At 38.9% G+C, this 22733-nt stretch overlaps 2 protein-coding genes across 3 annotated transcripts in view; one reads left to right on the forward strand and one right to left on the reverse strand.

The window, feature by feature from the left end:
* The window catches only part of LOC146489639 (protein ELYS-like), a 32967-nt gene extending 21935 nt beyond the window's left edge, over positions 1 to 11032 (forward strand). Inside the window, exons 27-47 of one of the 2 annotated variants that reach the window (XM_085103624.1) lie at positions 577 to 604; positions 788 to 854; positions 1501 to 1550; positions 2187 to 2318; positions 2420 to 2552; positions 2797 to 2905; positions 3608 to 3646; positions 3878 to 3961; positions 4049 to 4109; positions 4242 to 4309; positions 4801 to 4873; positions 5520 to 5585; positions 6464 to 6572; positions 7104 to 7158; positions 7313 to 7348; positions 7732 to 7865; positions 8462 to 8641; positions 8715 to 8802; positions 9060 to 9099; positions 9928 to 10328; positions 10413 to 11032. In XM_085103624.1, coding sequence (XP_084959750.1) covers positions 577 to 604; positions 788 to 854; positions 1501 to 1550; positions 2187 to 2318; positions 2420 to 2552; positions 2797 to 2905; positions 3608 to 3646; positions 3878 to 3961; positions 4049 to 4109; positions 4242 to 4309; positions 4801 to 4873; positions 5520 to 5585; positions 6464 to 6572; positions 7104 to 7158; positions 7313 to 7348; positions 7732 to 7865; positions 8462 to 8641; positions 8715 to 8802; positions 9060 to 9099; positions 9928 to 10328; positions 10413 to 10617 — 2158 coding nt within the window. In that variant the 3' untranslated portion in view covers positions 10618 to 11032. The remainder of the gene's footprint in view (positions 1 to 576; positions 605 to 787; positions 855 to 1500; positions 1551 to 2186; positions 2319 to 2419; positions 2553 to 2796; positions 2906 to 3607; positions 3647 to 3877; positions 3962 to 4048; positions 4110 to 4241; positions 4310 to 4800; positions 4874 to 5519; positions 5586 to 6463; positions 6573 to 7103; positions 7159 to 7312; positions 7349 to 7731; positions 7866 to 8461; positions 8642 to 8714; positions 8803 to 9059; positions 9100 to 9927; positions 10329 to 10412) is intronic. The other variant, XM_085103631.1, reaches the window with a different exon arrangement.
* A 48-nt stretch (positions 11033 to 11080) lies between these two features.
* LOC146489640 (xaa-Pro aminopeptidase 1-like) overlaps positions 11081 to 22733 on the reverse strand; it is a 35533-nt gene continuing 23880 nt past the window's right edge. The window contains exons 23-26 of the mRNA XM_085103637.1: positions 15692 to 15768; positions 15148 to 15195; positions 13725 to 13775; positions 11081 to 11225 (exon numbers count right to left, since the gene is read on the reverse strand). Of these exons, the coding sequence (XP_084959763.1) occupies positions 11094 to 11225; positions 13725 to 13775; positions 15148 to 15195; positions 15692 to 15768 (308 nt within the window). The 3' untranslated portion in view covers positions 11081 to 11093. The remainder of the gene's footprint in view (positions 11226 to 13724; positions 13776 to 15147; positions 15196 to 15691; positions 15769 to 22733) is intronic.

Here is a 22733-nt window from a genome sequence, read left to right on the forward strand (position 1 = left end):
GTTGCCATTTACTTTTAATTGAAATCTGAAATGAGTTTACCAGTGGAGTGTGATCACCCAAGTTACTTTGGTTTTTACTGATGGGTATTCATTTTCAGTGGCCATCCTAGATAGATTTCCAGTCATTTCAGAAGACACACTTAAAATGTTGTTTGGAGATCATGTATGCTTTCCAGAACCCCAAGCTGTAAAACGGCAAAGTTTACTGTGCCCTTCAATATACACGTATGCAGACTCTGAAAGTTCATTATTCAAAACTCAGCCAAGTGTTGCATTTTCCATTGCTGTCAATCATGCAGTGGACCTCTTAGAAAACAAAGCTGTTTGGCTCAACAGGGTCAAAAGAACACATTCAAAGTTCTTCAAACGCTGAGATTAGCGGATTTTGATCCACTTTCTTGATTTCTGTATTTTTGCGGTCTGTTGGTTGTTATCATAATTACGATTGATGACAGTGAAACATGCACATTATTAGTTGGGTTTTAAAGGTCAGAGTTAATGTGTTATTGAATGGCGCAGTTACATCATGTATACCAAATTGAAATTACCATGAGATTTCTTTCTTTCCTTTTTCAGAAAAGTTGCAGAGGCATTCAACTTTCAGGTAAGAGAATGCTTTACTTGGTTTGCTCTCTACCATGTTGTACGCAGGTCAGGATTTGCCAGTTCTTGAAATTACTAATTATGATTATTAATAACAGTTACTATTGTAATGCAAGAGAGGATTGTCGTGCTTGCTTTGGGTGACTATTGTTTGTATAACCTTGTTTACCTTTTTCTCTTTAAGAAAAATCATCAAAATCCTGCAAGAAGTAAAGAGTTGTTGTATCACTTTTTTAGTGGCTGTCAACAAAGTAAGTGTTAAGATTGTTTTAAATTAGCCTTTCCACATGATATTACTGCTCTTTTCAATATTTTCTTCAAGTTGGAAACTCTAAAATTCAAACCATCAATGTTCTGATCTTTGACCAAAAGTAGAATCATACGACTACTGTGGTTAAACAAACATTTACAACTAAACAGTTACTTCATCTGCCTGTTAAAGCTACTTTCCAGTGTACCTACAATCTCAGTCACATTTGTTGGGACTGATCTTGTCACCTTGCCCTGTCAATGTTTTTTGGAAAGATTGGCTTGCAGAATGTCAAGGAACAACTTTGAGAGGGGGGGAGGAGTACTAGAAGGACGGTGTTAGCTTGGCTATGAAGTGTTCCAACTTAACTTGACAAGGACTGTAGTTTCACTTTGCCTGCTTTGTTTGTCTTTATGTGTTGTTTTATACATGTATGATCACATGAGTATAGTAAGAGATGGAAAACAAACAAAATTCATTCTCACAACTGAGCATTAAAGGTGGTGGAAGTTGTTTCAACTGCTTTATTAATATGGTTTTTGTGTATTGTGTTCAAATATAATGAAGAATGCTGGATACAGCTTATTGCATGTTCGTGTTTGCATTTATAAGTAATTGTAGTATGTTTTGTATTTTCTTCTCAACAGCTCAAAACATGAGCAAGTTGTTACTGCTTTCCCTGGACTCTGCTGAAGAGGTTTGTCGTAGCACTGCCACAATATTGTTTCAACTTGTTTCCTATAACACAGATTACCTATTTCTTTTTTGTGCATTTGTTTAATTCCAGTTAATGTTGATTTATATTTATAATTAAGTGAAAATGATGCGATTACTTATAAATCAAGAGAATTCAAAAGCTTTTGTCAACCTGAATTGCAAAGAAGTATTTTTGTAAGTTCCTTCAGATTTTCCAAAAAATCCCTGAGGGGAACGGCATATGTGATGGTATATTTTAAGCTTGGTAAATACATGAGAACGATGTGTTACTCAGTAAGTGACACAGGCATACTAAAAAAAAAAAGAAAGAAATTTGAGATCTCCTAACAGGAGTCTCCCACAAGTCTCCTGTAGCTCAGTGGTAGAGCATCCGAACTAATAATCACAAGATCATGGGTTCGTCTCCTGTTGGGAGAACTCGGATGTTTTTTTTTTCTTTTTCAAGTAGGCCTGTGTTACTGACTGAGTAACGCATCACTCTCAACTCCCTGAGTGTTTACATCAGATTCTAAAAGCACAGAGTATTTATTAGCTAGACAGCCAATTGGACTGCATGTCACATGGACCAAGTTTTGTAATGTATTATTCTTCAATTGGAGGTTCCTTGTTTTAACAGGAAATCTTAATGAACTTCCTTCAAGAAGAAACCTTCCCGTCATCTAAAGAGCTGCTCGTTATGCACTTCCTTCAAAAAGGCCGTTATGTTGAGGGGATCAGATTAAATGAGCTGATGAAAAAGAGCAAACTGGTTTGTATACAGAGTTCATACTTAACATGTGTAATACAATTTTACTTGCATTCTGCTGCAGTAAAGTATTGGACTGTAAAGTTGACCTTGATCTTTCACAGAGTCAGCAAGATGAGCAAGCCAAAGTCAGAAATGCTATCGTTGATGCTTACACAAGATGTTTACCAAGAGTTCAACGTAAGCTTTTGTTTGGACCAGACAAGGCTCCCCAGCGAGCCATAACTTTAACTGAAGGTATGTTTTGTCTGGTCTTTGATGTCCAGCTTAAACAGCTTCCAATGGTTCTCCGTGTGTTTCATTTAGAGTTTTCCATGTTAATAAGTTCGCAGTGGTTGGAGCACTACTCACCGCACTCAATTCTATTTTCTTTTACTCATTTATGTTTTAGTTAAGTGGTACAAAAGTTTGCTAGTTGAATATACTTGCAATAGCAAGATGTTTTGCACTATCTAAGTGTGTTGTACATGTATCTTTGCAGTTCCACGGCCCAAACCACTGTCGACTGTTGTGCAGAAAGTGGATAAAGGGCGTCCATTGTCCCGTGCCGTCATTCTGAGTTCAGCCATGGATAAAGTACAAGAAATAAGGTGACTGAAGAAACATTTGTTTATGATGAATTTGACGTTATTTTCCTTATAGTTTTACTAGTAGCCCCTGAACCTTATTAAAAAAAAAACGAAGCTTCGTGCATAGTGCAAACAAAACTAATTTATTTGAAAAGCTTTGCACAAAGGCTCGCTTTCATGATGGGGCTCAAAGCAACCCGGAAATGGCGTATTGATTAAGAGTCTTCTTGAGGGTAGTTTTAGTAATAGCAGCAGCAACAGCTCCCACCACTGCCGGCATCAGTATTGCCATAGTGTGTACATGAATAAGCCAGCATAGAAAGACTAGAAGGATCATAATTTCAGTAGTACACACATTGAACCTGTGTGTGGTTGAATAATAATTGGACTTTGCCAACACTGTTGAAAAACCCTCAACTACACTAAGAATTAATGAAGACGTAAGGTTCTTGCTGTCATTGTATACAGAGCATGCATTACGGGCGCTATCCTTGACTCCAAGAGGAAATGTATTTTTTAAGTGTTTAGTTGCTTATGTAAGGTATAAATATTTCAAAATCAATGCGAAATTATCCTCTGTTAATACCCATTGTGCGCGTAAAACAGCAGCCCCTAAAGATTAAGTGCCACTAAGCTTAAGACTGCCGTGTGAAGATTTAATAACTATTCTTGTTTGCATGGATGAATATTCCGCACGAGTTATCTATTCTGTTGATTCCTTAGGATGCAATCACAAGCTGAAGGCCCATTATCACAGAGCAGGTGTGTGAAGACTAGATTACTCATGTGTTGTCATCATTATCGTCATCATCGTCATCATATCTACCTTTTTATCCCAGTGTGTGGTCTGTATTTAACATTGAGAATTCTTGTACGTATGGCAGCAGGTTTTGTGTCAATATGTCTACATACATATGGTTTGTGTGAAGGATAGAAAATTTTGTCTTGGTAGTAGTTGTTGCTGTTGTCATATCTGAACTTTCTTCTCTTCAGTAGATTAACAGAAAAGCTTGAATGCCAGGATGCTGAACCTTTTGTCTGTACTCCAGTCACACCCAGAGCTAGGAGCAGATTGAGGTATGCTAAGATTGTACTCTGTTGTTCATGTTGTACTAACTAAACATATACAAACTCCTCTCTAATGGGTAATGTCTTCTTTTTAAGTGATTCAAACAGAGTGGGACTTGTTTTTGCATCAGTCACTAAGCCTTCAGAAGTTACTCTTGTAAGTATTTTGTGTTCAGTTCATGTCAATACATGTTGTAAAATCACAAAAGGTTATACCTGGATAGATCCAACAAGTGTAGATGTATATTGTGCTGTTGATTATACATGCTTGTTGTTACTTGTTTTTTAGTCATCAATGACAGAGAAAGGAACCCCTCCCAGGAACATCACATCGCCAACATTCTTGGACAAGAGAAGGTAAATGGCATTTTAAGCAGTTTGGGTGGTGCTGACAGGCACACCCTCTCTTCCTCCCCTTTAGTGCCTACCGTGTAGGCTTTAAGCAATGACATGTAGTTTCATTGGTTCTGTCATTTTGTCGTTTTTGTTTTTTTACCTCTTGTAAGGGACACATGGTCTGATCTCCATGTTCGCTGTATGTACTACGCTACTCGGGGTTTACGAGGAACTTTTAGTGACAACCTAACACTGCTCGTATTATAACTAGGAAAATGTATGCAATGAATTCTCTTCGAATAAGTATGTCACTGAGTCCTGTTCCCGGAAGACTCCCTCTGGTTTTACTCTCTTATTCGACCACTAACTCTTGGCATTTGGGATCGTCGCTTACCGGAGGTTCGACTGTATTAAACTTTAACCCTTTTCTTCCTATAGAGTATTTCCACTGTAATTTCTGGTAGTCATGTTTTATTATCTTTCTTTCTTTCTTTCTCTCTTTCTTTTTGTAGCAGGCGACAGTTTTTTTCAGGTGCTGAAGCTCTTTCTCTGTTGGCGACACCTCCAGTTGTTAAAGTGAAGCCGGTCAGTATTAAGCAGAGACTTGTTGTAAATAGTTTTAATGTTTCTCTCAAAAGGACCTTATAATAGGAATTTTCCCAAATATTTATTGTTAACAAGACCTTTTGACAGAAAAGAGAAAGTGTCAAGTTTTATTTTGCCAGAGATATTGGTGAAAAATGCGTGAATAAACAAAATCATCCCGTAAAAATTGATTCATTGTTTTCTTGAAAATGCTCTTACAGATTTTTTTCTAATATCGCCTGCAAGTTGTCTAAGTAGATTCATTAAGTAGTTTAAATCCCTAAGTTTCGTCAGAAAGTGTCTCACTAGATTTCGAGATAATCGACAATGTTGAAATGAGAGACTATGCGCTATCGTTGCTATGGTAATAGTTGTTGCTTGGAAACCGATGAAACTTAGATCATATTTTGAAATGATGTTGTAGTATGAAGGAGATCGAACTTTATCTTCTATGCGAGATTGTAATTTTAAAACTTCCACCGTAAGTCCAGAAAAACTGCTGCGAGCCTCCTTAAGTTACAATGGTTTGAAAAATTGCTTACATATGTGAAGTGAAGTTCGTAGCGAGCAAGGTGGTCCTTTTTTGTTTTGTTTGTTTGTTTGTTTGCTTTTCAACTGGAAAATGAAGTTTGCTCCTGTTTTTCAGATAGTTGCTGGATCTATAAATGACACAGAGGCGGTCAATACTGCTACACCACAGTCAATTTTAAAGGTGGCGTACACCTATACACTTAAACTGATCTTTGGATTGTGCACGTCCTGAATTGTCAGTTCTGCCATCTTGTGACGCATGCATGTTTAGTCCATGATACAGGTTTCACTGGCCTATTGCAATAGTGAAGCAATCTCCATACCACAATCAATAGGAGATATTTACAATTACTCAAATTATGGGAACGTTTTAGCGTGAACGTTTCAGTTGACAAGCCTAGTTGCGCTCTAGCTTGTGTCATTATCTCAGCTTCAGGATTTAGGTTATGATGGCTATTTTAAAACTAGACAAGTATGTGAGTTGAGCGATAATGCGAAAGACAACAAAAGACACACAGGCCATGAATATTTTTATCTCCTAGTTAAATCGCCTGTATTACATACTTGGCACGCTGGACAAATTTAAGAAACTTGAAACTGTAGACTCCTATATTGAAGTGGAAACGATAATTGACCAAATGAAAAACTGATCATCCATGTCCTTCTTTTTGCCAGTATAATCTGATTCTCCTTTTCCCTTTTCATCTCTTTTCTATTGTAATATTAATGATAATAAAAAAATTACATATAATTTACTTTAATTTTGATGTATAGCCTTATCTAAATCTGCGTTATTATGTAAAGTTAAGTTTTCCGTTTTCCAGCATGTTTGTAATTTACTGTAATTTTGTTTGTCTTGTCCCGCCTCGACTAGCTTTGTGGCTATTTGCGGGACAAGGCCTTTATATAATCTGAATCTGTAAATAAATTGTTGTTGTTGTTGTTGTTGTTTTTGTTTTTGTTGTTAGAAGATAGGACTGGAAACAGGCTTATCACCACCATTGTAAACTGTTCTCTTCTGGAGAATCAACATTACTTATTTGCTGTATTTAATTGCAGATCACCCGAGTAATACGTCGCACATCGCCCCAACAGTCGCCCACATCTTCACCTCCAATAACAAGGCGCAGTTCCTCGGATCAGTTGTCCAGGCCTGGTGAGCCTCATGGTACGTGTCGTGTATGCCAAGGCTTGTATTCGTAATTTTATGGTATTTCAAGAGAGGTCGGGGACATGAACATCTAAGATTGTAAAAACACCTACTGAATGAGATTAAGGGAAACAAAAACGGAACGAATAGTAGGAATACGGTTTCAGAGTAGCGAAACAAACAGACAAGTATTGGAAATGTGGGCTTGTACAGTTGACGCGCTTTCCATTATAGGGGGCTTAAGCCGTAGGGTTGCTTGTCGGATGGCGATTCTTATTAACACATGGATTCGAATCTGTCACCCACGGTAAATTTCCTTTCAAATGTTTGATCAGTTGATCTGATTATTTGGCATATATAGTGTTAGTACTTCTCTTTTATATACTACATATATGTGTGTGCGTTCTTTGTAACCTTTTTGCCAAGGGTTTTTTTTCTGTTTTATTTTACATATTTCATTATTTTGTAAATTCACTGTTTTTTAGCATGAAAAGCTTTCAAAACCTTTAGTGATAGTCGCGTTATAAAGCAGTTATTTATTTTATTTAGAGGCTACTGGTCCTGCTCAAACTGAAGAATTTGCCACGCCAAACAGACGTATAAGGTAAAATAGTTTTCCATATCATCCTTGTGTATAATTTCACAACCCTTACTTACTGTAATACAGCTCCTTACTGAAAGTAAGCTTGCCAACGTATCAGTTATATTTGATCGCTTATAAGTCTTGTGCGATCCTGTGTTTGTTCGCTTTTTTCCAGGTTTGCTGGTGAGAATGCTATGTCCCCTCCCAGAAGGTAACCCATTGATCTTTTATTGATACAAGTTATAAATAAATGAGTGACCATTATTGCGAAAAGAAAGCGTTAAAAATACAGGCTTGAACGGGATTCAAACCCATAACCACTGCGATACCGGTGCAGTGCTCTAAGCTATCAAGACGAAAGAATTAGGAATGAGTAAACATCATAGTTATGTACAGCACAACTAATGACAGACACCGGTTGAATCCGGTTTCCAATCTGTGTTACCAATATGCATTCAGGTTTTGTTGAAAACTTAACCACCACCACCACCACCCCCCCCCCCCCCCTTCACTCCGTCCTCTATATTACAACATTGTGTTGCGCTTTGTTCTTCTTCCCTCTATGTAAACTGAAACAACATACTTTTGAATTAGCCCGCCTAAACAAGCAGAAGATGTCTCCACACCTGACACCTCGCCCAGTCACATGACTGAAGATACAGACGCCATGGAAATAAGTACCAGGCACGTGACTGTGGAATATACTGATCAAGAGGAAGACACTCAAGGTATGATGTTTAGCTTTCGTGTGATCTGTAGGAAAGCAAAATAATGACCACAACAAAACTCGATTTTAGGTCGACCGAGTGCGACGTGGGTTTTAAATACACACCCAAAAATAAACTCAATGAAAAGTTCAAAAACGAGTTCAGATATTATCCTTAAAGACTTGTACTAATGCTGAGCGGACTCGCATTCTGCACAAGCGTGTAATGACACTGAAGGCCGGACCCAAAGTGTAAGTTACAAGTGTGAACGCTCTATTAAATTGGCTCCTGGGCCCAATTGTTCAAAGCCCGATTAAGCTAATCCCAGATTAACGTGAACTTTGATGCGAGTTTAATTGATAATCAATAAAGATTCTCCCAAAAGATTTTGGTTCCTCAGTTTTGTCTTGACTTTCCTTAACCTTTAGCTTGAAATTAGCCTTTAAAACCATTTTAAACGCGCGAGATTTAAACCTTGACTAACTTTTAATCGAGGATTAGCTTTAATCGGCTTTCGAACAACCGGGCCCTGGTGTTTAAAGTACAGGGCACGGTGTGTAATCGAGAATGAGTACGATAGGTGAATCAAACTGAGGGAATTTTACTTGTGTCAGTAGATGGTGCAGCTGTTTCGTTTCATGAAGAAGAGGAAGAGGAGGAAGAAGAACAAACAGAGACAGAGGTGCAGATAACTGCTGCTGTAATGGACTTAACAGGAGACAGTGATATAGAGGAAACAGCCGCTCATGACGAGGACTACAGCAGCTACGAGCTGGACGATAGTGATGCAGTGATTGGTTTGTAAAATCAGCCTGCTTTTCACTTCACTCGCTGTTCGGTTGGTCAATTTTTTTTCTGTTTGCGGTTTAGATGCTGACAGTGAAGAAGACAGCGTAAAAGATGAGCCACCTCAAATAACGAGTGTTACAGTTGATCAAACAGTACACACCTTTGCAGAGTGAGTGATGATACAAGTCAAATATACTTTGTACATGATAATTTGCTTGCGGAAATAAGCCATAAATCGCTTTAATACAGTGATTTGTCTGTCAAACTTTGAATTAGCCTTATTAATATTATTGTGATCTGTCCACCATCACCATACGAGTGATTCTGACTTGGTTAATGGGAGTGTCGCCTGTTTCAAACCAATAGCAAATGGTTTTACTCGTATCTTTACTGATCATTTAATGCGATTCATTTGTGCGTCTTCAGAGTGACTCCTTTGAATGAACAGCCGTCATCCTCAGCAAAGGTAACACTATTTCTCGTTACAGTTCTAATATATTTTTCCCTCCACTACACAAACAATAAGAACACCATCACAAGGCTTTGAGACATGGGCGCGCTGGTGAGCGAGGGCCAATATAGACTTTATTGACACATCTTGACTATGTTTCAGTAGCTGACGATTCTTACTTAGTCACTTGGAGACAGGTGTTGCGCCAGGGCCTGCTTGCATAAAGCGGAAGTTCTCTGCTATCATTCTTTGTGTTCCGAAAGATGTTCAAAGATGTTCTCGAGCGCTATATTGGATCACTCGGCTGAAGACGGTTTACTGAGGATAGAGAACACAAACTGAAAGAGGGCGAGAAAATCCTTCGGAATACTGGGAACGACTGGAGAAAACTCACACTTTCTTAAGATGCTTTATTCAACCAGACCCTGGTCATATGGTCATATGCGACCAACACACCTCCCACATACTGCTAAGATTAGTCATATGGAAAGGTAACTCGGTCCCATAAGCAGGAACTGTGGACCAGTTTGCAGGAGGTCATGGGTTCGACTCCCATCCTGGGATACATTAGCTATTTTCTGACTGCCTATGTTACCGCTTTTGGAGGGGCATTTTCAGAAAATTTGTCTTTGTTCTGATGAAAATTGATGGTCCAAATGAATCTGTGATTGTGCCTAGTGAACAAGTCATATAATGAAATACCTTTTGGCTTGGCTAGGACCTCCTAATTGTTTACTTTAACCCCTTGACAAACTGAATACAGTTTACTTTTTTGGCTATTTGTGATAAGTTTATTGATGGTTTGTTTTGTTTTGTTTTGTTTTGTTTAATCTTGTATTTCAGGAGCCGAGCCCAGATCGTATAAGTGAAGAACCTTCGAACAAAACCTCACCGATCAAAGACAAGGAACGAGAACACAGTACACTGTCACCTCCCACCTCCACCAGCACCAGCAGCAGTCCGCTGAAACTGTCGCCATCATCTGTAGCACCTCCTCTTGTATTCTCACAAACCTCTCCACAGAGGGATACCAACCAGGCAACAATGGAAACATCTGCCTTATACACGTTTTCACCACCAGCTGCTCTTCAAACACCGCTCAGAGAAGGAGAAACTACAGCTTCTTCATCAGCACAACCAAGCACCACTCCCTCATTAGAGTTCATCTTCTCACCACCTTTGACCCGCTCTATGGCCAGGCGCAGGTCTTCGGGATTAAGTTCAGCAGGTCACAGCTATGCTAGGTACAGTCCATTTTTAAGTCGTACGACTAAGCAAGTACAGCTAGTTGCTTATATTTTATTATTATATATTTTTTTTATTTACAGTGAAGACACCAGGAAAGGCACTCCACACCAGTCCCCATCCAACAGTCCAATTTCCTTTGTCTCTCCAGTCCCCCAGCCACACTCGTCACCACGCAGCTCTCGGAAGAAGGTTGTGCGGTTACCTGTTCATCCTATGAACCTGCGGGCGAGAAAGTGTCCAGCACGACCCACGCGGGCTGCCAAATTGCCGCACACCCACTTGTAGCCTACTACTAATTTGTTTTGCTAAATAGAAAATAGAAACAGACTTCAGTGGACTTTGTCTCCGTGACTGCATATCACTGCAGCTGGAGATTACGTGGTGCGTCCGCCATGATATTGTGGTTGTTCAGTCGCTAAAACTGTATCACCGGTACGGTATATTTGGCCGCTGTCTCCTCGCATCAGTCAACATTTCTGTGTTTTTTCAGTGCGACCCACTGTTTTTACATAGGTTTGCGCACTGCAAGTCTGGTATTGTTATCGGATAGCCGCTTCTGAAGCTAAAGGTCAAGTGTAAGACAGCAGTAGTGTAAGCCTCATCTCTTGTTATTTGGTGAAAGCGCAAACAAGGCTTTTTATACTGTGGAGTCGAAAATAATAAAGTAACTTGAATTAAAAGTTTTCAAGTAAGGCTTGAATGGTTTCCTCTCGCCCTCGTTTTCTTCTGAAGTGTTTATTTTGTGGTAGTTATGATTACACTTAACGCTGTTCGTAATCTAAAGGTTCCGTTTCTCTCCATAACCAGGCGAAAGCAGCCTTCTTTCCTCGATTTTGAAGTTCTCTTCCGGTGACTTCTCTTGTTCTTCTATGATATTCGTTTAGCCAGTCGACCTGCAGAGTAGCAAATTAAACCATTGCAGTAAGGCACTGTTGATTTTTTTTATAAGGTTGGGATGGGTTTTTGTTTTTTTTAATTAAGGTTGGGGGGGGGGGGGGGGTGCGAAAAAAGTGGTTTTAACGTCACCTAAAAAATAAGGAGTTTCATGACCCGATGGTTATTGAAAAAATGCTTGTAGCGACGAAAGAAACCTTATTAATTAAACGAGAAACTACAACCAATTTTTCTTCAAGTGTACAGACTTTCTTCAAATACACAATAAGCAATCGTTAACCAACAATGGCGACATGCGACCTTAAGTTCCAGCGTGTGGAAGCGACATGGACAGCTGTTATTGTTGTTACAGGTTAGGAATCGTCAGTCCGGGGGATCGACTAATGTAGCTGTTAGCCCTTTTTTTTTACAAAATTACATTGTTCAGGGGATGCTTTCCGATTACCAGTCAGACATGAAAAGTTTTTCCAACTGCATCATACGTCGTCAAATGCTGGAATTGTGTAAAAATAGAGTTCCTTCTTGCCGTGGAGTCATAGAACATGTTTAGAAGGTTGGGAGAACAAGAAACTTGTCTCTGTACAAACCCCGGATAAACGTTCTTGTAATACACCGTATTCACAAATGGCGGATGCGCGTGAAAAAACTGGAACTAGGCATCAAAACGAGGCGTTTTAGGATAAAAAATAATTTGCCTGCGAGTACAAGCTCACAGAGAGAATGTTTAGCTGATAAGCTCTTAAATAGCAAGTTTTTCAGATCGCTGGTTTTATTCCGAACGAGAGAGGTCTAGTGTTTCTTGGTTCGTTTCTTGTAGCAATTCCAAATGCAAAATAGACAATCACGAAAACAAATCGGTTAGAGTTTTTGTTTCCGAAGGATTCAATTTTCGAGCGCAGATGGATATAGATATTACAGAAGTTTGCTTGGTATGTCTCTCGGAATCCGAAGGTAAGATAGGTCTTGAAGGAAACAAAATGAACATACAAAAGGATGCATTTCTAACGAAAGTTGCGTGATCAACTTCGTATCGGACGTTCCGAGGGCAAGAGAGACTACAACCATTTGTCTAAACCGCTATAATACCAAAAAAAAAGACAAAGACGACAACGAAAATACGTGAAGGATCTGGAGAGAAACGGCTGGACGAATAATTTAAAAAGAAGCAACAGGTAAACCAAGACTTGTCTGTTTCGATTCATTTATATTGTAGCCGTACTGTAAACAGCAAGCAGAGAATGCCGTCCCCTCAAAATTCATAATTTGTTAAATCAATCAAGTCATCAAAATCTAACTGTTTAATAATGGAACAAGCTCAGAAGGAACATTTCTTGCCTGAATGAGAAAATTGTATTTCGTGAAACAGGGACTAGAGAACACAGCATTGTGGCTTTTTAACCGGCATTTCGGTTGAAATCATTAAAGATTTGCATACTTAATTAGGTAATTTGTCAGAATTAGATTATCGTATTTCGCTTTACACTGGGTTCCTAAACTTGCCATTCCTTGTAATGCAGTTTCAATGTAACGCATTTGAGAGTGACATTCCTGAATTTCCTTGCAGGATCGTTTCCTTAAAATTGATACCTTACTTCCAGTAGTTCCTCTTGACTTTGGTAACTGCCACATTTTCAATGACTTGCATGAATCTTGGCCTATCTTGCGATGCATGATATCTTTTTTATTTCGGGGGAAAAGCGCCTAAAATGTACCGAAATATTTACAGATGTAAGTCTTGGCTCACATATTGCTTCCTTAGTTAAACTTTTCTTTCAGTAACTTCCCTCCACCTCCTTTTGTTTTCGTTTTTTAGGCATTAGAGCTGTTCACAATAGTAGGAGTCGGTTTTTGTAGCTTTTGTGATTGGAACTTCCGAGTAGTAATCACCACGCAACCCTCTTTGGAACTGCGTCCGTTTGTAGATTCATTTTCTTTCCTTCGAAACCTGTTTTATTTCCCTTTCCAAACAACACATTGAATAAACCTTTGTGGCTCCTGCTAGAGTGAAGATCTTTTTAACAACTTTTCATATTTCTGTAGACATTACACTCGAAGGTTTGAAACAAACAATCTAACTCAGTTTTTTTTCCCGTGAGTGTCTAGTTTGCATTTGAGATTGCTACAAGAAGCCAACCAATAAATAATAAACACTACAACTTGAACTCGTTCGGACTAAGTGATCGGAAAAACTCAATTTTTAGAAACTCAGCACTTATCGACTTACATTCGCTGGAAATTCTTTTTGTTTATCCTAAAACGCCTCGTTTTGATGCGTAGTGCCAGTCTTTTCCGTGCGTGTCCGCCATTTGTGAATACGGTGTATTCGTTTTATGAAATATTTTACAATAAATTTACCGAGTACCGTAGTTAGAAACACGACTTTCAACCAACCAGACCGCTCACTAAAGGATATTTTATCAAGAGAATTGCACTTGTCCTCATGCGGTTTCTGTTATATGGACATGAGACGTGAAACGTTTCGTGAACATGAGATTTACCTGCGACTTGCTTAGCATGGACACGTCAATGAGCTTGCGTTGGAACGGCATCTAGTCAATAATTTAAAGAAATATTAAATAAGACATCACAAACAGAACCCCATCCACGAGAAAAATCGGGGCTGTTTATTGAACAGAGGCGAGAAACCTTTGGTAACTTTCGATGATAATGATTATCATCGAAAGTTACCAAAGGTTTCTCGCCTCTGTTCAATAAACAGCCCCGAATGGGGTTCTGTTTGTGATGATCGTGGCTGGTGTAATTTATTCAAGGCTCCGTTCACACAAATGCGTTTTCGTTTGAAAACATACATTTCGATACTTTTTGGCCTTGCGTCCATACTAAAACGATCATCGTTTTCATCGAGAACGCTCTCAACAACAGTGGAGAGCGAAAACGGAGATTTTGAGTATTTACAAAGGGAAAACAGTTGGTGCGCGGTTTGTGCAAATGGTAAGCCGATGGAGATTTGCGTCTGCCTTTTGTGCAATACACTATCAAAGCAGGGCCTGGAACTGGTAAAACAAACGGAGCACATTTTTCCGTCCGGACATTCCAGTGGGAATGTACCTCTCAAGACTTGCCGTTAATTTTGGAAATTTTCTGCTGGGTTAAACTCTCTTTGAGCGTATTAGTGTGGAAGAGGGAAAACGTTGTAAAAACGACAGCGTGTACTCGAAGCTTTTGATGCGTTTTTGGTAGAACAATCGCGGCGTTTCGAAAACGCATTAGTCTGAAGGGAGCGTTCATCAGATGATTACCTTGGAAACAAGTTACCATTTTTATGAGGTATCGTTCTAAACCCTCCCCGACGTGGTTTTGCTGCAACGAAGCAGAACTGTCTTAAATCAGATTAGAAAACATGTGAAACGCTGTTCCATTGAACAATCTGAAAGATCACTCAGATGCCTTGCTCGTTATTTCCCGTCTTTTACAAGCAGCTCGAACAAGTAAACATAAAGATATTACATTAGTTGCATCGTTTCGCTCTTGCGACAAGCCGCTGAGAAGCGTTTATCATCAAACACTTGATGTTCCATTCAGTAGGATAGAAGCTTTGAACGATTGGTTTTTTTGTTTGGGTTTGCCGCCAATGGAATGAACCACCTCATAATATTGGGGAGCCGAACACCTTGTCAGTCTTTCGTAAGAACTTGATTGCCTTCTTTATGATAAATTTAATACAATTTTTTTATTGTAAGTTAATTTATTTTTGTGTATATAAAACTAGTTATTAGAGACTATCTGTGATATATTAAGCGGTTTATTCCAAGGAATCTCGTATTTTGTTTTGAGCTGACCTCAAATTCATTAGATTATCTCCTGCAGTGTGATGAAATTTGGAATTTGATTAAATAAATAAATTAATTAAATTGATAAATTTGCTTTGTTAAGTGTCAGAATAAAACAAGAAATACTTACATATGTAACCGGCTCGAACTTGAGGTACTCCAGTCCATCAAAATGATACTGCGTAATAAATAAAATAAAAAAAAAAAAAAACTCGCACTGAGAGAAAGATCAGAATAGAGAACCTTGTGATAACAATTTCTTGATGTACAAAGGACAGAAACAAATTTCTTTTACTAAAACCTCACTCTGCTTCCAATCCACTTCTCCAACAAAGCTTTGACAAATGTAAATAAATCCTAACCAGTTTCAAAGAGACGAGAACTCGGGACTTCGCAAAACTGTTGCAATGTTTGAAATGTCTGAACTAGCAAGTCAGCCTTAGGGCTACTAGTTCCATGAGAGTTCCTGAAAGTACACCTATAGCTGATGATTAAACTAAAGGATGGTGAATATACACCTTTTGCCCTGACAGATTATGACCAGCTGTTGATCTCGCTGGATATCTTAGTTAGTCGCGTTGTTTCCAACTAATTTCACTGATAAAACACTAAGAAGATGATCAGCTCAATACATATGGGATTTCACTTTGAACTCAAAACTGTATCCTCCTTACCTTTGTATTGGCTGGTTTTACAAGCACAGCTGTTTCTAGTCGTATTCCAAAATTCCCGTCTTCATAATATCCGGGTTCTGAGGAAAGAAGTATTAAACACGCCTTTTTACATACTGGTAAACCAGTCTATATCTACAATGATTTTTATTAAAGTTCGCTGTTGAAAATAGTATAAATACGCGCAATGGAATAAATGTGATGGTATATTTTAAGCCTGGTGAATGTATGAGAATAATGTATTATTCAAAGTGACACAGGCATACTAGGCAAAAAGAAAATCCGACAACCTAACACCTTCCGATTACTGGTTCAGATGCTCTACCACTGAGCTACAGGAGACTCGCTCGGGGAAGTTAAGGCCATTAAACTAGGTTCGAGTCTACAATTTGTTACAAAAAATGTATATTTATAGGAATAAAAGAAAATTCATAGGTTTAAGTATCCCTAGGACCATGTGCCTTTGGCGCCCGCATTATTGGAAAACGGTCGCATTTTTTCCTGAATCCGCGCCTGGACTTTTGTGTACACCGCTTTAAACACTCGTTTTCTCTGATTGTTGTGTTGAATTTAGTTTGAAGATAACACATGTTTACGAAACAGAGTTTGAGAGCGGTTTGTAAGCGAAAACAACTACGACCGTTAAATGTTGATAAGCTTATAAAGATTAATTTTTTCACTCAGATAACCTAATTAAAATAAACTATGTACGTCTGTGTTGCATATTTACACGACCGTAAACTTGAAATGCGTCGTTTTCTCAGCAAAGGTTTACAATTTCTTTGCTGAGTATCATTTTGAAGATTTTCTACTTAATTTGCATAATTTTACCGTCGCTTTGCGAGCGTGATCTCAGGAAAAAAGTAGGACGGCTCACAGTCTATTCCACAACAGCTGAACATTCAATTCCAGTTCGAACACATACGGTCCTATTGTGTTGTTTATCCTTAGCACGCAGAGATAATAATTATGTTTTTCGCTGACAGTGAACGTGCGGTAATTAAAGAAAACATACATGCATTGGAGAAGGGATGTTTTAGTTTTGGGGATCATAATAAAAACTTGGTTTTTAACTAAACTCCTCGTCAATTTTAGCCCAGTGGCTTGCAAAGAAAAGCGTAACTAGGACCGGCATGCGTAGAATAATTTTACAGCAGCCTGCCGCCGGGTAGCCTGCGAACGCAGACGTATTTCCGGCTGTCGCTTCACTCCGCCGAGAAATATTTTTCGGCGGAGTGAAGCGACAGCCGGAAATACGTCTGCGTTCGCAGGCTAGCCGCCGGGAGTTCGAGTTATAATGACTCACGGGATGATGGGAGGGGAAGATAATATATTGCCTTGCCTAATATTTTTGCAGGTAAATTCGCGATTTTAATTTACCAGTCGTGAAAAACAATAAGTAAACTATTTTCGACAAAAGAAAAAAGGAAAAAACTAAAACAAAGCATACATTAAACCTGAATCTCGTGTTGTCTTGGATGAAAGATGAAACAATTACCCGTGAAAGATCTTTTAACTCCTCTCCACCGCTTCTCTGTTAAACCCCCTCTCTAACAAGCCGGCCCCCTTTTGGAGGTCAGAACTTTTAATGAACCCACTGAATGAGCGGTCAGTCAAAGATATACCCGTGAGAGCCAAATTATAAAAAAGGCTTAAACACGCGCTAGGGAGCCGTGCAGGCCTGTTACTCTTGTACCCAATATGATTGCTTGTGATAACCTGGCTGCCCTATAGAGTGGTTCCATTTCGAATGCGTTGGACTTGTGGATACACCAAGTTCGAAAGCGGCTTTACACTGAATGTGCTGTTTTAACATTTTCAAAGCTACCACTGTTCAGAAATGCTCTGTTGTAATGTGAAATTCATATTCTTGCAAAATTTAATAATCCACAACAAGTTTAGTTTTAAAAGAAAACTATTGCCTTATTAAAGTCTATTTTTCTCCTGATTAATTCAGTGTGAACGGTTTCTTTTTGTTTTGCTTTGTTTGGTTTGTTTTGTTTTTTTTTCTAATCCCTTGCCAATTTTTTCCCAGGGGGAGGGGAATTTGATCTCAAGATTTTCCCCGGGGGTTGAAGGTTTTCGTATGATTTGATCAGGGCCTTTGTCAAATCCCCCTACCTGTCCCGGGTCCGGGGGGGGGGGTGGGGGTTTCAAATGACCAGTGCATTATTTTATCACTGGAATATGCAAACACGCAACAGCGTTCTTCGGTTAAAATTGTAAACAGTTTGAATTTTTTTCAGTTCGTTGCATCGAAAACAAAAATCTTGCACATGTTTGCGTCAATAGATAAATTGGGTAACATGACTGACTAAACCGGCTGTGAAGACAGACAATTTAAAATTTCAGCTGAAAACGTTTGTTTTTTTCTCCTACTTTTCTATCCTGACGAAGCTTTAGATTTTGCTCAGAATTATAAAAAGTTCCACACAGAAAATTCATTTTGAATTCGAAGCTAAAGTGAATCAATTCAATATTGGACTTAATACAAGTGAGCTGATATGGATAATTGTTTATTTTCCGTGCCGTTTATGAATACGTGGGCTCTCAAACTTCACACGCACAAAACCCAACAGCTGTTAAATTTCAGGTAAAAATATTTGCTTTCATCTCCCGCTTTTCGATCCTGACAAAACTTTGGATTTCGATACAAAATATAAAAAGTATTAAAGCGGGTATAGATAGGCGGAAAGCATGCACAATTAGAAGTGAATGGATAATTTATGAACAGGCAGTTTCAATATTGGACTTGAGGCAAGTTAGGCAATAAATCATTGTTTATTTTCAGTGACAGCTCCATGGGCTTCGCCATGTAAAAAACGCACGAGAACCCAAAGGTGGCACTGGCTGGCACTGCCACTCCTGCGTTTTGGGTCACGCGGTCCAATCAAAAAGGGTTCCTCTCGGCTATTTCACCGAAACTAGTTAACCGTGAGGGCCTGGAAGAAAGCTGTATAGGAACCCACCAGGGTAGGTTACACGAAAAGACAGCTCGCGGAAAGTGTACGAGTTCAGATAAAAGCCGCTAAAAACTATTTTCTTCGAGACTCGGTATGAAAACGTAAAAGAAAAGAAACAAAACAAGGAAACAATACCTGAGCACTTAAAACATTTTTATCTAACGGTGATAAAATCGTGTTAAACTTAGAAAATTCATTTTTCATACACTTTCTATTTTGATTCCTCAGCTAAACAATGAGAAAGACTGATTTTTGTTGAATGTTTTAGAAACAGCTTGCCTTTCTCTTCCTTTACTACGGCAATATGGAAACCTTACATGCCATTATTATGCATTTTCAAGCCTTTTAGCATTGTTACTTTATCAGAAATTTCCGGAAAAACGTGGTTATCCTCATTTTTTTTTAATTCCAATGAGATTTGTACAATTTAGCAGATCCAGGCAACTAGCAAACTTTGGGGCAACCAGTGTGAATAACGAGCCAAATAAGCTCTGTGAAACCGGCGATCACTATTAAATTGAAATCCGGCTGATCTGACTAATCAGTTATACTGTGACAAAGAAAACATCCTGCCCTCGGAAGATGTACTTGCCTCGCTCATTTATACAATGGTCCAACTTTTTTTTTATTAGTAGCTATAGTACAATGAATAAAGTCATTAAGTAGTTTTTGAATATTGAAAGATATTTGTGTACCACAGCCTTTTAGGTCGATTTCCTTGTCTACGTTTTACAAAGCTGTAATGTTCATTTTTAACCTTTCAGTTATCTAAGACTGTCCATTTATTTTAACTGAACTATGTATAATAACCAATCTTACTACGACAGTTTTTTGGAACTTTTATGACCTTCTACTGACGTTATTGGTCTCAGGCTAAATATTTACAGCCGAACGATTGGCTTTAAGATGTGTACGGGTACTATGAATCAGTCATTAAAAATGTGTATTTTTACATTTCTGTAAGCTTGTGAAATGTTTCCTTTTGTTAGCTATGTGTGCGACATCGCAAGTCGTCGCAGGTGTGGACAACTTAAAACAAAAGCACCCACGAACCAAATGATGCTTTAAACTTTTATCTAGAACAAATTCTTCTTCGTAACAGCTAGCTTCTTCCCGCGAATACCGTGGTTTATTCCGCTATTACCAGCATGTGCTGTCATCAGCCGTGGCCTAACAGCTAATATTTCCTTGCATGCAAGCCATTGAGTTTAGCGCACTTTAATAAACCGCCAAAATTGCTACTGAATTGTTTTCATTTCTCCACCTTAGTTACAGCAGATGGCGATCAAACCCAATGCAACTTTGTAAAAGACTATTTTAAATGTTTTCGCCATTTTTCAGCTGTGTGATTGGATTTATGTGTAACGGTACTTGCTATGAATGAGTCGTTTAAATTTCTAAGCATGCTTGTAAACCTTTTTTTTTGTGTGGCGATCACTGTTCGTGACATGTTGCTCGACAAAACAAGAAGTTTAAACGCTGTACACGAAGAGTTTACTTCTTATTTACAGTTGATTGTTCTTCGTTACAGCCACGTTTTCGTTCTCGTAAACAGTCACTCAGCTTTCCACTGCTATGAATGAGTGTATGATATCTACAGCGTCGGCTAACAGCGAATTACTCGCACCCTCACTAGGCGCACTTTAGCAGTCTGCGAAAAGCGTCTCTAAATTGTTCATTTCTCCAGCCGTAGATAAAAGGACCACAAACGGCGTTTAAACAAAATGCAAGGGCGTGAACGATGTGCTTAATATATTTGATCTCTCGGTGATAATCATCATCAGGCAGCTTGTCGAAAAAACGAAGGCTTGTAGAGATCAAGAGGGGGACAATACCGAGAAGGCACACTGCCACAACAATGGCGAGAGTGCGAGCGCCTTTCATTTCACGCTTAATGGTGGAAATATCTGGGAAGTTGCCTTGCTCCCTGATCTGTTTTCTGTGCTTTTTGGACACAAGAAAGATGTAGCCATACGAGCATAGAATGATCACCAGAGGGATGACAAACATAGTCGTGACCATGAAGATCAGATACCCTTTGATTAACGAATGGCATTTTTTTGGCTTGTAGGATGGATGCATAGCATGAACAAGGTGTTTGTAGGCGTCGTTGTTGCTCGCTCTAAGCGCCTGTGGAAAGACCAGGATGACAGCCACAGCCCACAGCCAAACCGAGATGGACGCGAACAGCGCTCGGCGATAAGTCACTATGGTGTGGTATCTCAAGGAGAACTTGATGGCGATAAAACGTTCAACGCTGATCAACGCGAGATGAAGGATAATGACAGCGGTGAGTGTGAAGCTGAACGGTGCCTCTACCATGCAAACACTCTTCAGCATATCGACATCACGAGAGCTTAGATACAGAGACAGTTTACTAATGTTTATGATAAAAGAGACCACTATTAAACTGTCCGCGGTGCACAAACTCACCAGAATTACATTGGACGCAGTTCGCAGGCTGGAAAATTTGTAAAAGGCTATGATCACCAACGAATTTCCGCATACGGCAGCGATTATCACAACGCATTTTACGCTGATTATAAATGGGATCACCGTTTCTTCAAGGTAAAAATTAGTACAATTCGTACGTGTTCCGTTACAATTCCCTTCTTGTTGGTCCGTCGAATTATTACCGGCCATGATGTAACTGTGTGGGTCGCTGAAGAGATGGGGCGTGAAGGACAACAGACCGAGTTTAGCATCAGTTATGTTTTCTATAATTTTTCTTCGCTACCAGCTTTTAGAATTAACCAGACCACTTAAATGCCAACTGCTTGAGGCTGATGTCAACTTTTGAATTAGACAACTACACATTAGCATTTATAAGTAATACGCTCGGTACCATATGCTCTTTTTTTAGCAAAACAATAAGATGGAATAAAAACTGGATTTCTTTCGGACTAATTCTATAAGTAAGAGAAAATCTTCAACTCGTGTCACGTACTTCCACTTTTTATCTACTTTTTCATCAAAAGTAACGGTAACATAATGGTTTACTTTTTTTATGTATTTTTAGATTTTAAACTGACTCACTGTCTTATAATTGTCAGATTAATTTTTAAACGGAGACGCATTAAGCGCTTAATGACAATTATTGTCAAATTTGTCGCATAAAATGGAGATATGACTGACAATGACAAACTATATAACAACCTAAAATAAACTAGATTCGAATAGCATTGCTTTATACTTTTTGTTCTCAGCAACCTGGCGTTTGAATGGAAGAGACGCTAGAGTGGACTGAGTTTTCACACAAAACCCGGACTTAGTTTTGATACAAAACCTTCCTTCTTTTCAGACTCTTGGTGGACTGAGTGTTGGGCGACTAAATCAGGATATTTACAGACTAAATGAGTAGTGCATATAAGCAGCCAGAGATATGGGAGATTCCAGAAATTAACAAAAACAATTTTCCGTGTTCCTTTCGACTAAAGTTGTTCATTCATCCTGGAAAATAATTATCGAATCGCTTTAGGTTAGGATAAGATGTATTCATGGGTACATTCTTTACACAACAAGGAAAGGTGTTTAAGCCTGATTAATGCCACGAGCGAAGAGAGCGAACTACTTAAATGGTATTTATGATTTTATTACGAATTTTAGATCACCATGAGAAAAATTTCGGGTTTGTGGTCAGGTGACTTAAAATGTCATTCATCTGTTAATTGCAAGTGAACGGCGAACGGAAACATCGGGTGGGGAAGCTTTTGGGTAAAACATGATAAGAGAAGCAAATCACGATGATTGAGCGTAAGTTTAATGTACAGTTACAGGAGCGAATTCTTATTGGCTCCTGCCGCTCATAAATAAAAAATATTGGAAAAATACTTATTCGGTCCGGCAAGTTATTGGGGCTTCAGGGAAACGGGCCCTTGGCGTTAGCGGCCTATGTCCTAGGAGGCCATCGTTTTCTATGGGAGATGGGACGTAAGCGGCCCAATGACAGGAAAAGGTTCGAGATTATTGCATTTTGTTAGCCTGTTTCAAATAGGCATTAGCGCTATCCGTCTAACAATACAGCTACTTAATATGGAGGGTCGAGCTATTTGTTTGACCTTTTTAGAGACATTGCCTGTGTT

This window comes from Pavona decussata, unplaced genomic scaffold (assembly GCF_977016875.1).
Source record: "Pavona decussata unplaced genomic scaffold, jaPavDecu1.1 SCAFFOLD_4, whole genome shotgun sequence".
NCBI classification, from domain to species: domain Eukaryota; kingdom Metazoa; phylum Cnidaria; class Anthozoa; order Scleractinia; family Agariciidae; genus Pavona; species Pavona decussata.